Genomic DNA, 14,694 nt, shown 5'->3' with positions numbered 1-14,694 from the left:
CACAATTTTGATCAGTAGTGATTTACAGTTTATATTGGGGTAATGGCTTATACCTTTAGCACATGACTTCATGATTTATATATTTATTTGTATTTATATGCACTAATTGCAATTTTTGCACAATTTAGATCAAAAGAGGTCTGTTTATTTATATTCATGCACAATTAGCGGTTATTGTCTTATCAAATATCCCTTCAGATTAGACCCATTTAACTAGTTACTATCTGGACCCATAGCACTGCATACTTATTATTATCTACCAGCCGGACCACAGTGTCTATAGTGCAGCAGCTGTAACAATATCCATTGGTTCTCTAAGACTACCCATAAGCACAGATTCATTCTCTAATGCCACAAGCATGACAAGATCCACAGGCTCTGACATGTTTCGCCAAACTTTTTTACATCAAGTTCCTTGCTGTTGGGTGTCCAAAGTTGGACTTTCTAATAATTGTGCCAGTCCTAGCTAAAGCTAAAACCCAGCTGAACTGTAATCCACTTCCAGGGTGTTGATGTACCCTGAGCAAACAACCATTGTTTTCTTACCTGATAAGATGGCACCATCTACAATTCATACATGTTATAAAAAGGGTCAGCTAGGTTAGGCCATGAAGGTGGAAGGCCAACTGACTGGAACTGCATTGTCACTTTCTCTACTTTCCATTCACTTGACACCCCGTGACATCAATAGTGAGAATAGAATGGCCTGGCCTCCTAATCTGGAGATATCCTGTTGGGAACCTGGGTGGAGTAATTTACCTCCTCACACTACAACCATGTTTACTCTGCTGGGGATTCAGCCTTAGATTCCGGGTGCTGTATTTTCTGTTCTGAGCTGATAAAGGTGCCAATTTTTGTAAAGTGAGCCTGTGCTGTGCCAATACAGTGCAAACAACATATTGACTTTATTGCCGGCCTGCACAGCAGCTTAGACATTCCTTGCTTCCTACCCATTTAACAGGAAATCAATACATTCTGATTTTTTTTTCAGCATTTGGTGAACAATTACACAACATCAGTGTATGTCAGTGCCTTTTTATTGTTTGCTCAGTACTTACAAAAGTACAAGGTTAGCTATGCATTTACTTTCCTTCTTCCTTGTTATGTTACACAGATACTACATATACAATGAGATGATCACTACAGACAGACAATGATACAATTTCTTTCATAACATGTCTTCTTCTTCAGCTCAGCACAATATTTTCCTGCTGCTGTCTCCACCACACGTCTTACCGCCATTCTGAGGGCCTGGGTTATTGCACTGACGTGTTTGGTTCTTCTCTTCTTTTACACAGGAAGAAGAGTCACTCCAGCAGCTCCAGTGTCCATCGATGGCTGTAGAGGGTTCTGTGAAAACAGTTATAATCAGTCAATAAAAGAAGTTGGGAATTTCTGAACGGAATGTTACAAGTTAAATTGAATATTCAATTTTTTTGCAGATTACGCTTCAGTTAGGGCCTATAGAGAAAAGCTGGCTGGGATGGGGGTGAGGGTTGGGGGGGTACACTGAAGCTCCGAGGAGAAGAGTGAAGATGCCGGAGCTGACATAGGCTGGTGGGGTAGATTGCCGGCTAATCTCATGGTACTAGTGGGGAATATATTTGGAATGGAAAGAGCAAGGGGGAGAGGTTTGATCCACCTGTATTGAAAGGGTAGCTTCTTTAACTCTAATGGTGGCCATGCACTGCTCACATTTTGGCTGATAGGTGGCCCTAAAGGGACCACACAAGCAGGGTGCTGGGTGGAGAATTGTTGGGTATTCATCAATTGTGGATCCCACTGGATGCTAAATACAACAGCTGGGAGAGGAGATTCCTTCATCTACACTGTTTACCACGGATGCGGGAACCCACCCTCTCATTTAGCCCATGTTGACAGCACTAGCAGTGTTATGGAAGATTTTATTGACACACTTACCATTTAACCCGTGGGTGGGAATAAGAAGACAGTTGTAATAATGTGTATACTGGCTATTTCACCTCTGAGTTTGCCCTGTTCCAGCGATGTGCTTTCCCACCACTCCATAGCCAGCAATGTCGTGCTCTTAAAAGCTTCTCAGGCTACCGACATCTTCCTCCTTTATGATGCAACACCCGCAAATGCAGGATGTGGTCTCACCACCTTGCCTATAGACTTCACACTTTAGCATTTGACAGATGCTGGTAGTGGAGTGCACTGTGCATGTGAAAAAGTCTCTTCTATGTAAAAAACTGAATGCTAGCATTTTTTCTATATCTTTTTTTTAAAATAATTTGTAAGGTTGAAAAAAAAAACACAGGTTCATCTAGTTAAACCTATAATCTGGAATTTCTGATTCAACAAACTGTCAGTTTATGGATAGTAAAAGCAAGAGTATTTTTACTGTGAAGATCAAAAACTGTTCAGTTTTCAGCTTACTTACTCTCATATAGGGCAGACTTTGATGTCTGGCAGGCCACACCTGTAAATCGGTCAGGACACTTGCACCAACATTCACCGTCTACCACAAGCAAAGTACCGCCATTCCTGCATGGCTGACATTTGCATGTGCTGTATTCCTCAATGTAGTCATGAATGGCTTTTTCCAAGTGTTGCTTCTTGGTGTAAGCCTCCTTCATGTCAATGGGGATCAAAGTATAAATTGGTGATGTCTGTAGAGAAAAAAACCATTATAAAAACAATAATAGTAATAATAACACATACAAAAACATGTTAAAACACATGTTTGCAATGCTTTCTATATATTTGTATACACTGAGTGGCCAGATTATTATGACCACCTGACGTTTGTAGGAAAATTAGCTATAATTAGCTGTAATTTCGGAGCCATGGAGTGAGTATCAGTAAAACAGCAGAATTTGTTAAATGTTCAAGAGCAGCTGTTGTTAAAGTGTTTAAAGACTGGACTGTCAGCTGAAAATCTGGGTCTGAACGTGCGAATTGTGGCCGTCAGCGACTAGTCAATGTTAGGGCAGAACGGAGAGTGGCAAGACTGGTACAAGACAACAGAAGGGCAACAGTGCAGTGTCAGATTCCTCGCATCACCTTTCAATATCTCGTGGAGTCATCTTGTGGCCCAATGAAGTCATCTCGTGGCCCAACAAAGTACTGATGGGGTGGTCATAATAATCTGGCCACTCAGTGTATATGTTCCTATAAAACTACAGGGGGTACAGCTGTTCCAAGCCGCATGAGGTCAGGGAGCCTAAGTGTATGTAATGTCCAAAATAAAATAGCCTCCAGAACAAGGCAAAGATTCCCTTGCGGCACAGCACACCAAGAGAAGAGGTACTCTCAGATCTTATATGGCAGAGATGAAGATGCTGAAGGAAGGCATAGATTTTAGTGTAACCATTCGGGTACCATGCATGGTCATTTAATTTGCCTAAGAAAAGGGGGATCATGTTCTTTGTTCTGGCCTCTCAAAATGTTCCTGCTGAGCTCTGTTGTGGACTATATGATCGGCATCTATCTGCTTCCTTAGTAAGTGCTGCTAAGGAGATGGTAGTAAAGGGGGTCAGCCACATGAAAGAGGGCCCCAGTCTTTGCTAGAGCTACTGCAACCTATTCCTACACCATTGCGCAAGACATCAGCTGGCACACTCACGTGTTCCTCAAGGTTGCAGGCAGGAGAATCTAATGTCACGTACAGGGTGCAACAAGAAAACCAAGGGTAGCAGTCACACTGACAAGCCTGATGACTTGCTATATGACTTGCAGACTTACAAAACTTTTTATTAAGAGTTAACAAACTTGCATAAAATACAGGCTGAGCAGGAGGTGGCAGAAGACAAAAAATAACCCTTCCATTAACACATAGCACTAATTGCTGCACCATTTTGGAGCAAGCAGAAGTCCACTGTGACACTGAAGACAGAAATATGACAAAAAAAACTAACCTTCGGCTTCAAGACCACAGGATTGTCTCCTAAGGAAGCAGCCCAAGCCACAAAATCATCTATGTCGATTTTTTCATCATGCTGGAGTTTAGCATTAAGTTTTGCGGCAAAAGCTGGTGTGCCTCCCTCAACGAAAGAAATTATTTTGTCAATGATACCGGATTTACCTGGTGCGCCTGCAAAAGTACAAAGAGGGTTCGGTAAGACAATATCACATAGCATCTTGGCGGCACTGGAGTAGGTGCTGCAATAAGACAACAGAGGTCATTCTGCAACCACTTGTAGCTGCTAGCGCTGATAAGCAATAAGCTATCCTAGCTATTCCACTGCTTCCTAATCAAATGCACCTGGATGGAGGGGGGTTTACCCAAATGCATAGCTTCCAACTTTCACTTATTTGGAGGGACTAAATCTTTCTGTCCCTCTTTCCTCCTCAGATGTCCTTTTTTTTTAAATCTGTTGTATAGACGTCTACTAGAAATATATTATTTACTACAAAAAGTGTTAGAACTCATTCACCCCTAAAGTAGAATAAAACTCTCAAACCTTTTCAGTAATGAATACATGAATACAGATCAAACAAATACACATTCCCAAGAAAAGTATTCTTCTTGTTTAACGTCAAGAAGCAGCATCCATTGTAAGGGATTAATCAGCATTTGAAATAGCTTAAAATTTTTTGACTTTAAGTGACACTAAACTCAGGAGGTAAATCTCAAAAATGCATTCATGTATCTTAACTATTAACAGAAACATATCTTATTTGTGTATCACTTGGCTATAGATCCTCAAATCATCTCTGAATTGGTGCTGACACTGTCCTTCCTTTTGGAGGGTGGCTACTTTTGTTCCCCATGGCTCCTGTGTGTGTTGTAAAGTAGTCACCGCTCCAAGCTCACTCCCATGATGGACTACAATCTCATGTATAGTTTACTAATTTGTATTGAGTTTGTAGTCCATCACAGGAGCGAGCTTGGAGTGGTGACTACTTTCCAACACACACAGGGACCACGGGGAACAAAAGTGGCGACCCTCCAGAAGGAAGGACAGTGTCAGCACCAATCCAGAGATGATTTGCAGCGACAGCCGAGTGATACACAAATAAGATACATTGTTGTTAATACTTAGGGTACTTGAATTCATTTTTAGGATTTAACTACTGAGTTTAGTTTTACTTTTATATCAATGTAAGCGTTCCATTGCGGTGCACACTTTATTTTGCATTGCATTAAGGAAACCCATTCATTATGAATAGGTTGCCAAGGCACCACAAGAGATGAAAAAAACCCTTACATTACCCTTTTTTTTTAGCAACGCAGCACACATAACACACAGTATGCAGCACACATAACACACAGTATGCATGTTGTGCTGCGCTGTGATGCATTGGGATGCCATTCAGAATAACTGGCACCGCAACACACCACACATAAAGCTGGTGAGTTGTCATAACACACTAATGAATATACCCTAAAACTATACTAATTACTCCATCCAGACTCTGAATTATTCCTTTCGTTTTTTTAAATGCCAAGATAACGAAAACGTAGTGTTAAAAAAAAGATAAAAGGTTTAACCTATAATTTTTTGTGTTTTAGTTCTGTATAGCCTCCATAGATGGGGATGTAGCAGGGGAATGTCCTTTGCCTACATACTTGCTGCTAAAAGGTGTCTCCCTTTCTCATCTCAGAAAGTTGGGAGGTATGCATATGAATTACAAAGTAAAATTAGCTTATCCCAACAGTCAATAACCCTTTCACGACTGAAACCATTTTTTATTTTCTTTAATTTTTTTGCACACAACTTAAAATGCACATTTTAGGCCCGAAGATACTTAAAACTCTTAGCATGTTGTTTACACAGACATAGGCGCAACAAACATTCTCACATATTATACTGTGATTATTAGTTCTGCCACTAGGTGGTGGTGTTTAATGCTTGGTTAATGTAATGTTCTTCGTAGAGCAACTACATGGTTATGATGTCATTTCCTGTTACTGTTTCCAATAAAACAAGAAGGGCTCAGCCATGTGTCCAGCAACACGGTACGCATCATATGTGCAGCAGCTTTCCAACAAAAACCCCCAAATCATTATATAATTCCTGACAGCAGGGACCCTGTAGAATAAAATTGTAGCAGATGCAAATTTTCATTTCACCCGATAACTGCGCTTCTGTCAGTCCAATTTTTTTTTTAACCAAATACACTCAGAATAATTCTGATGCACACAGAACACAATATATTATCTAATATTTTTGTAAAATATAAAAGATGAAGTTGTGTCGAGTAAACAGATACAAAACATGATAAGTCAGAGAACTGTGCCTATCCGTGAAACAGTGAAAAACCATTGATTAAGACCAGGTGGTGAAACGCGTGTGAGGCGCTGGTTTGGGAGAGACACCATGGTGATGTATTTGCTGTACTACATTTGATTTGGGATTTTTATCTGGAAATTATTACAATAAAGCTGGACTTTTATGGATACCAGTCTTTATGCAGCTGATTTGTTAAAGGAGTGGGAGCACACTGTAGCCTGCACCCGGCATACACATTAACCGACAGTCAGAAGTGGAATTGGAGCGGTGAGTTCTTGGTGCTTGTTTGGACATTGTGCATCCGGCTTTTGACAGGTAGTTAGGTTACACAGCAGCGGGCTTCCCTACTGCTTGTGTAACCTAACTATTGAGGCAAGAGCTGTCACAGCCTCTACTCTTTGTTAGAGGCGTGAGCTCTGTGGATGGCTTGGACCAATGGCAAAGCGCCATTGGTCCAAGCTTTCCAATCAAAAAAAGAAAATAAAAAACACTGAGGCCATCGATCTCGATGCCTCAACAGTGACGAGCAAGTGAGGGACAGGCAGGCTCCTCCCTGCCTCCTCCCTTCCTCCGTCACACTAGGTTGGGGGTCGTGCTTTGGCGGGCAGGGCGGGACGTGCTGGGGGCGAGGCTGGGGAATGCCTCACCCGGAACCAGAGGTACCGCACGTCACTGCTACTAAGCCCTCTATGTTATAACATAGCGCAGGTGACAGGTTCTCTTTGTGGATACATCAGGGATCTGTTAAAGGTGATCAAGCACAGACTGTTCCCAGCAGTGTAGGAGTGACAGGACAGCTTTACAGCCACCTGAATAATTTCTACAAAAAAGCCGGCATCCGGGACTAAACAGGAAAGCCATCTCCCGGCTGTTATAGTGGGCAGGAGTTTATTTACATGCCTGTGCTGCTGCCAAGTAATAGTTATGTTGGCGGCAGTGAAAGAGTCAATAGGGAGTGCTAGTCACATTCTTTGATATACAGATGACTACTAGAGGGATCATTGAGAATTCTAGTAATACCTGTAGCCCTCCAAACTGGAGATACCCCGGACAAAATGGCATCAAACCAAACTATATCTCAAAATATTTTGATGTCGTTCAATACTTAAATATATAAATACCAAAACCATCATCCTTATAAACACACATAAATTAAATATAAACCCATTTTTTTATGAAAACCCTAATCTAAAACAATGAAACAATGAATACTTCTGATGCTGGTACTCCAATTCATAACCCATATATAACACATTTGTCCCAGGGTCCTGTATATATTGCCCAAACATTCATAAAGGGCTATTATTCCACAAAGCACGCAGTTTATGTATAGACAAGTCGGCACTCCATAGAGTCCATGATTTAATATATTGTAGCCAATATTGTAGGTAATATTTACAGGACACCGGGACAAATGTGCTATCTATATATGTTATTAATTGGGGTACCAGTGATAAGTATTTATTGTTTCATTGTTTTAGATTTAGAGTTTCTTTCCTTGGGACAAAATAGTAAGGTCAGTCATTATTGGAATTTAACTAGTTTCCCACGTACTAAGTGCCCTCTTGTCTTGTGCTAGCTTATCATTGACAATTCTGTATATAAAATAAAATAAGGGTAGGCAACCTTGCACCCCCGGCTCTTCGGTAACTACAAGTCCCATGAGGCATTGCAAGACTCTGACAGCCACCGATATGACTCTCAGTGGCAGAGGCATGATGGGATTTGTCAAGTGCTGAGGTTGCCTACCACTAGAAATAAAAAAGATTAGCAACAACATATTCCAATGTCAAAGTCTGATCATGAAAATATCAGCATAATAGCAACAGTAATATCGGACTTTGCCTTCCAGTCCAGGTCCATCCACCGTTAAGCCTAGATTGTATCCCAGACATTCTTCTACTTCTGCTGTGGTGATATCTGCGATGGAAAAAAATACATTACTGGATAGAAGGCTAAAGCTGGCCAATGAAAGTCTCCTCTTAATCACTTTGGTTGTTATTTTTATTACATATAATACATGTAATTTGTATATTCCTTAACGATAGTTACAAAGTAACATATGCTGAAAAAGACACTTTTCCATCGAGTTCAACTGATAAAAATGATAAATAAAAAAATCTGCACCCATAGAAAAAAATCATTTGACACATTGCTAATTTGAAAATGACTTTACAAGCAAACCCAATGACTGGGTTATACACACTTATCTGATTGACGTCTATTTAATGCTGGCAAAAGGTTTTGACTTTATTGTTTAAAGAACAACTCTAGTTAAATTTTTTCTTAACCCTTGCAGTGAGGCTGCCCTAGCACTGCAACGGTTAACTGCTTGATTTTGCCTAGGGAGGGCCGGTGCACACCTAGGCGACACCTCACCATGCGGCAATCGTGCACGATTCCACGCGGATTGCAGTGCAGTCAGGAGTCGCCTAGGTGTGCACCGATCGCGCTGTGGGTGCCATTATTTGCTAATGGCACTCCAGCCACGCTGGGTGGGTCGTGCGGTTTCCCGCTGCTATTCCGCCCGTGCTTCTGAACACGATAAAACAGCCGCGCGTCATGTATCGAAAAAAAAAAGATACATGTACATTTTTTCTGCGATTGCAGGGAGGCCGTCACCCCATTGACAACAATGGGGCCGTGCGGCAATCGCGGTCTGCATTGTGCAGGACCACACGATTCCGGGGTGCGCAATCCCGGATCGCGTAGGTCTGCACCGGGCCTTAAAAATAACAAAGTAATCATCACCTGAACTTCCGAGCTGGACAGAGGTCACAGCCCTCCCTCCAACCGAACTCCATTTCTCCTGCAGTGATGGTATGTCCCATGGTGTCCTCATGTCCTATACACTGTATTGAATGTGATGACTTGAGGATCCCTAGACCACTGCAGAGGAAGGGGAGAGAGGCTCCGGAGACCGATCTAAGAGCAAAGTGGCTCCGAGCATCAGGTGAGTAGAACTTTTTTAACAAGCAGTTAACCCTTGCAGTGCGGGGGTAGCCCCACTTCAAGGGTTAATACAATTTTTAACCAGAGTTTTGCTTTAAAATACAAAAGTAAAGCAAGTTGCAGCCTATTAACAATTGGCATAGTATATATATTGAATATAGGTTCTTCCTGTGGTGCCGTAATCTGTGTCGCCATTCCTACGGTGACAGTTGACTTTAGATAGCCGATAGAATAGGGGGTAGCTGTAGGATTGTTCTTCAGCAGGATCATTGTACAAACAGACATTATAATATTAGCTGAGCATACTTGTTAAGGCATTGTGTGGTCAGATACCCAGTGTCATCAGATCCTCCAATAAAATCATCAACCACGCAGTCATAGTTCCCAACCGTTCCTGATTTTGAGGGACTGTCCCTCTTTTAGAACCAAAGTCCCCTGTCCCTCTTTCCTCAGCTGTCCCTCATTTTGGTCTAATATAATTTATGTATGTATTTATTTTTTTATTAATTACAGGTATTAATTCTGAAAAGTGTGAGTGTAGTCTATTGCAAGGGTCTTTGGAGCATATCAAAAGCAAGGTCCTCCCTATCCTAAACAAAATAAACAAAAGGGTGGCCACAGTTTAGGTGAGCCGTGACAGGATCGAGAGGTGAGGGAACCCGGTATGTGTTCCCTCACCTCCCGATCTACTGAGCCGACCTGTGACAGTCTCATTGTCACAGGTCGGCTTAGAACTATGAGGTGAGTGGAAATCACTCATCTCATAGTTCTCCTTTAAGAACAACAAATAGATTTACAAGTACAAAAACATGGCCATGGAAACAACAATGATGCAACATGCTATATAGTATCAGCCAGTTAAATTTCACTTTAAAGTCAGTAAATTATGAATTCTGATTGGTTCCTGTATGGGTCTGCACTTTGCACACAACCAACAAATCTTTGTTAAACTAGCTGTCCACATTAGTGGACAGTTGGATATGTAGGCACAATGGAACCTCCAGAAGATGTCTTTATTAATAAGAGCTGCCCTGCACTGCTCACCGTCAACCACAAGAGCTGTGATGGGATAACCTGGCTGCTACCACTGCTTTTTCTAAGTAAAGGTGCCCATGCACCTTACGATTATCGGACAAAACTTTTCGTCCGATGATCGAATAGTCGTACGATTTTCGTACAACGGCCCCATCATGCCCCGATTATCGCAAGGTTCATTCAGCGGTAGTTAAAAAAAAACACCTGGACGACTTGCTGTAATTGACCGCAATTATTTTAGTTTGCGCATGAGCAGTGTTAATCGTACGACTGACGGACGGAAACGCCACCAACCATGCGAACATCGTACGATCGACCAAAGTTTTCATACATGCTTGACCGTCAAAAGTCGTACGATTGTACAGTACTATCGGTCGGGCACTCTATTCACGTTACGATTGCCGTATGAAAAGTCGATCGCATACGATTATCGTACGATAATCGTAAGGTGTATGGGCACCTTAAGGATCAGCACTGATCACATCAGCTGGGTTATGTAGCATAACCTGGGTTGTAGAAACGCAAGGCTTGTTAGGGCTGCAGAACGTTTCAGATATGCACCTAACACTGGACCCAAAAGTTAGAACCCTTGTCATTATTTTTCTGTCTGTGTCTCCCTGCTGCAGATTTTCCCTCACTTCCTGTCCTGCTAAAAAAGTTTTCACCAGAAAGGAAGGGTAAAACTCTCATATAGCTGTAAAGAGGTTTACAAATTAGCAACTATGACATCTACATTATGAAGTATGAAGGACTACCTAAAGAATCCATTACATTTATTTTTTGCAATATGTATGTGTTTGTAAATTTAAAAGAGACTGCTGAATCAGATATTCAGGTTGTAACCTGTTTGTTTTTCCATTGGCTCCTTTAGGGCCTGTTTGATGCATTGAAATACATGTGCCATAACGCACTTTGAGGTGCATTGCAGAGCATTGATTCCAAATGGGCTCCAATGCTGAAAATTTCGATCCTAATATATTTTTGTAATGAATTGCATTACACGATGTGCATTGTGGTGCACTGCATCACTGCTGCATTTTGTAAATGCATTGCTTTGCCATTTAATGCAACATTGTATTATGACCGGGCCCCTATTACCTAGATGTCTGTGTGTTGGGTTTATGCTATGGAGCATGGAAGAGGGAGGCACATGCATACACCCTTCAAGTACTGGTTTATCTTGGGGTATGCAATAGTGATTGGACAAGGCTTTTTAACCTGCCCAATCACCATCTCTCCTGAGCTTTTCTGGCTTATGGAATGTAGGTCTATAGTCAGCTTTAGAATGACTCTTACCTTTTGTTTTTAAAACTGTAGAATCCAGTACATAGACAAGGTCATATTTGCCACCAACGCTTCCAGCGACTGCGAAATGGGTGCCGTACATTTCCAGAATGGAAAAATATTCTGCCTTTTCATAAAAAGATGGCAGGTTGTTCACATCATCAATAAAAGTTTGGGACAGAACAGAACCCCGAGTCCTCATCTGAAACATTGCCAGCTCTACATTTCCTGATATCCGCAAGAATTTCTTGTTCTGTAAAGAAAAACAGATGTTTTGTTAATGGATATTAAATAACACATGTGTAATCTGGTAACAGACATAATGCTGGAGCAGAGCGTCAGTGGTGTACATCCATGGTTCTTCATTCTGCCATAAGCCATGACGGGAGCAAACCTGTATTTTGTTTGGATTGGGCAGATCATTTAATATGGAGCACCACAAGAAGTTTGCACGTACTCTCCATTTATGTTGCTTCAACATGTTGATAAACTGTTACTTCCAGGTATGGGGGTATTGCCACCCCCACATCTCTTTCCGGCTTCCTTCAGTGCAGTGTTTGGTACCTAAGCATCCAATCAATAGGCCCAGATGGTGTCACATGGGAAGGGGGAAGTGCATAGTCACATGTTAGTTGAGGATTACTAGGAAACTTTGGACTGGGGGACAAACAAAACCAACTATTCTTTTCATGGTAGGTGTAGATTTATGTGGGCAGCTTTACTACTAAAGGTTTCCGAAGTTCCATTGGCCCAATTTATGTCTGGGTAATTGAAGTCACCCATCACGACTACATTGCCATTGGCATGATGCCATGCCATGACATGATGTTGTGTTGGTTGTTGGCCTTAGTGAAATTTGGGTGTTCGCATAGGTTGTGGTTTATTGTGATACACCTTCAGCATTGTCTTCCTTTGCATCGTTCACATGACATCTCGGAGCTGCAAAGGAAGTTGGTGCTGGAAGACAGCCCTCTGCTAGGCACTCTGGTGGGTGTAGGTTTCTATATAATACTGTGACTGCAGGTTCTGCTCTGATTTTTGTCAAAAAAGTTAATTATCTCCACTCTGAGACACCAGCCAAATGTTTCTTATTAGTACAGCCCCGGGTGGGTACCACCCCCGAAGTCCATTCCTCCTCTGCTTCTTAGGTGCTGCTATGGCAGACTGGGGCAGTTGGGAAACTATAGAGGCACGATATAAATGTGTTGAGTCATAGGCCCTGAATAATCAAGCAAGAAGTGAAGTCAGAGTAACTTTAGAATAATCAATTTGCCTACATGATCATTGACTCAGAAATAAGATTGCCACTTTTTCATTGTAAAACAAAAACCCACCTTAATCTGTTTTTATGAATACCTTTAGCAACAAATCCCATTTTCATCCAGGACAGTGAAATACCATTCAGGTAGCAACCCTCCTTTTGACGCCAGAGGGTAATCCTTAAAGCCATGGGTCTAGCAATTTCAGAATGAGATGACAATGGCACCTCCTGTATTTTTTCAAAATAAGGTCTTTTTAATGCTCTACAAATAAAAATGGTAAAAAAAAAAGTTTTCCTTGCGCATTAAGGCCAACTGGTCTTGTGTCTCCGCTGCTCATCTGGAAGTCATGCTGGAATGTTTCAGGATCCTTTGAGGACCCTGTGATGGACTTATTTAGCAGGCATAGAGTATTTGGGGCATGCCTTCGGAGGAGTCATGTTGTTTAAAAGGTAAGTGAGGGAGAAAGTGCAGCCCCAAAGATGCAAAGAAAACCGGATATTAACAGCATGGATGATTGTGAGTTAAATCTCTGAGTGGAGGCCCAGCATGGTGTGTCTTACACCATCAATGGTCAAGCCATGCTGTGATGGACACTTCTGGGTTATAGCAGCCAATGGCCAGCGCCCAAGTCACCAGGAAGAGTTTTACTGTCTGGAAATGTGGACACTGGAGGTCAGATCCTTCCACGGTACACCTGGGACTTGACCTGCCACATGACTTCAGATTCAGGCAAGAAAAAGGGCCTTTTTTGTATGTAAGAAATGTACAGGGGGTGGAATGGGAGAGTATTTTTTCTTGCATGGCATTTGCAGCAGTTATACAAAGTTTTTAGTGAAAAGATTGTACACAGTAACTTGTGTTGGGGTCACCTGGTTTTCACTGTTTTACATACAACTTTGTTCGCGACAAAATATTAATTCACAGTTCTTCCTACGCGCAAACATACATCCGTCCACTGAACACATGCATGACCCTGTTCCTGACGTTGCTTACTCTGTGGCAGCAGGACATGGGCAATTTATATGTTCCGCAGGCTGATTGTTACTACATGGAGGGCCTGGAAGGCAGATGACTCTCTTGTAATATTGATGTGTCTTACCTGATCTAATTTGTACTCCTTGAGCTGTGTAATACTTTCTTTTTTTGTCTTATTGATTCCAATTTCTCCACCAACGGAAATTTGGCCACCTTGGCCACCATCTTGACCTGCTCCAGCCTCTTTGACAGCACCCTTATCTACTCCAACACTCTCGGCAACAGCCTTATCTCCTGCAGCGTTTTTGTCACCACCATTTTTGTTTAGTTCAGTTGGCGTGAGTTTGAAGGACAATGATGCCTCAAAGCTTTCTGTGCTCTCCGTCAAAACCTTTTCCACCACAGAAGCAGAGTCAGAGTACGTTTCTGATGTGAAAGACTTGTCAGCTACAGTCTGGGGATATTAGAGAAATAGTAAAAGGAAAATTACAATATGTTTGGGAATACAAACTGCAAACAAAGCCGAAATGAACTTTCAGTTTGAATCTGCTAAATACATTCCAGGTACATCAAAGCAATAGGTATGTCAAGTCTTACAGTTGATTTTCTTTACAAAGCAGCCGTAGCCTAAGCATGCTGTAGAGCAGGACCCTTGCTCTCTTTGTGAAATCAGTGGTCTCTCTGCAGAGGTCCAACACCCTCCACGCTTAGTCCATCTACAGCATTGGACTATTATCAATGTTATTATGGATATAACAAAAGGATTTGTTTGATTTATGTTTTCACGGTCAAAGTTTTTTGTTGACGTTTTAAATATTCTGTATTTATGCAAGAACATGCAGCATAGAAAAGTCATTTGTCAATATATTTTTTTTTCAAGGAAGGGTATCTGGAGCCTAGCGCAACACTGTAGCTATTTTGTTTTTTAGGTGTTTTCACCGAGGTTTTGTTGCAGCTGGTAACATTCACTCACATAATTCCTAGCG

The 14,694-nt window shown here is 41.7% G+C and overlaps 1 protein-coding gene across 1 annotated transcript in view; it reads right to left on the bottom strand.

Annotated features, from left to right (window-relative positions):
* Positions 1–1,068: 1,068 nt before the first annotated feature.
* C9 (complement C9) overlaps positions 1,069–14,694 on the bottom strand; it is a 37,399-nt gene continuing 23,773 nt past the window's right edge. Inside the window, exons 8-13 of the mRNA XM_018554386.1 lie at positions 13,833–14,162; positions 11,484–11,724; positions 8,046–8,120; positions 3,882–4,057; positions 2,405–2,633; positions 1,069–1,350 (exon numbers count right to left, since the gene is read on the bottom strand). Of these exons, the coding sequence (XP_018409888.1) occupies positions 1,193–1,350; positions 2,405–2,633; positions 3,882–4,057; positions 8,046–8,120; positions 11,484–11,724; positions 13,833–14,162 (1,209 nt within the window). The 3' untranslated portion in view covers positions 1,069–1,192. The remainder of the gene's footprint in view (positions 1,351–2,404; positions 2,634–3,881; positions 4,058–8,045; positions 8,121–11,483; positions 11,725–13,832; positions 14,163–14,694) is intronic.

This window comes from Nanorana parkeri, unplaced genomic scaffold, assembly GCF_000935625.1.
Source record: "Nanorana parkeri isolate BGI_ZX_2015 unplaced genomic scaffold, ASM93562v1 scaffold156, whole genome shotgun sequence".
Lineage (NCBI taxonomy): Eukaryota > Metazoa > Chordata > Amphibia > Anura > Dicroglossidae > Nanorana > Nanorana parkeri.
This window is presented reverse-complemented; position numbering and strand designations above follow the sequence as displayed.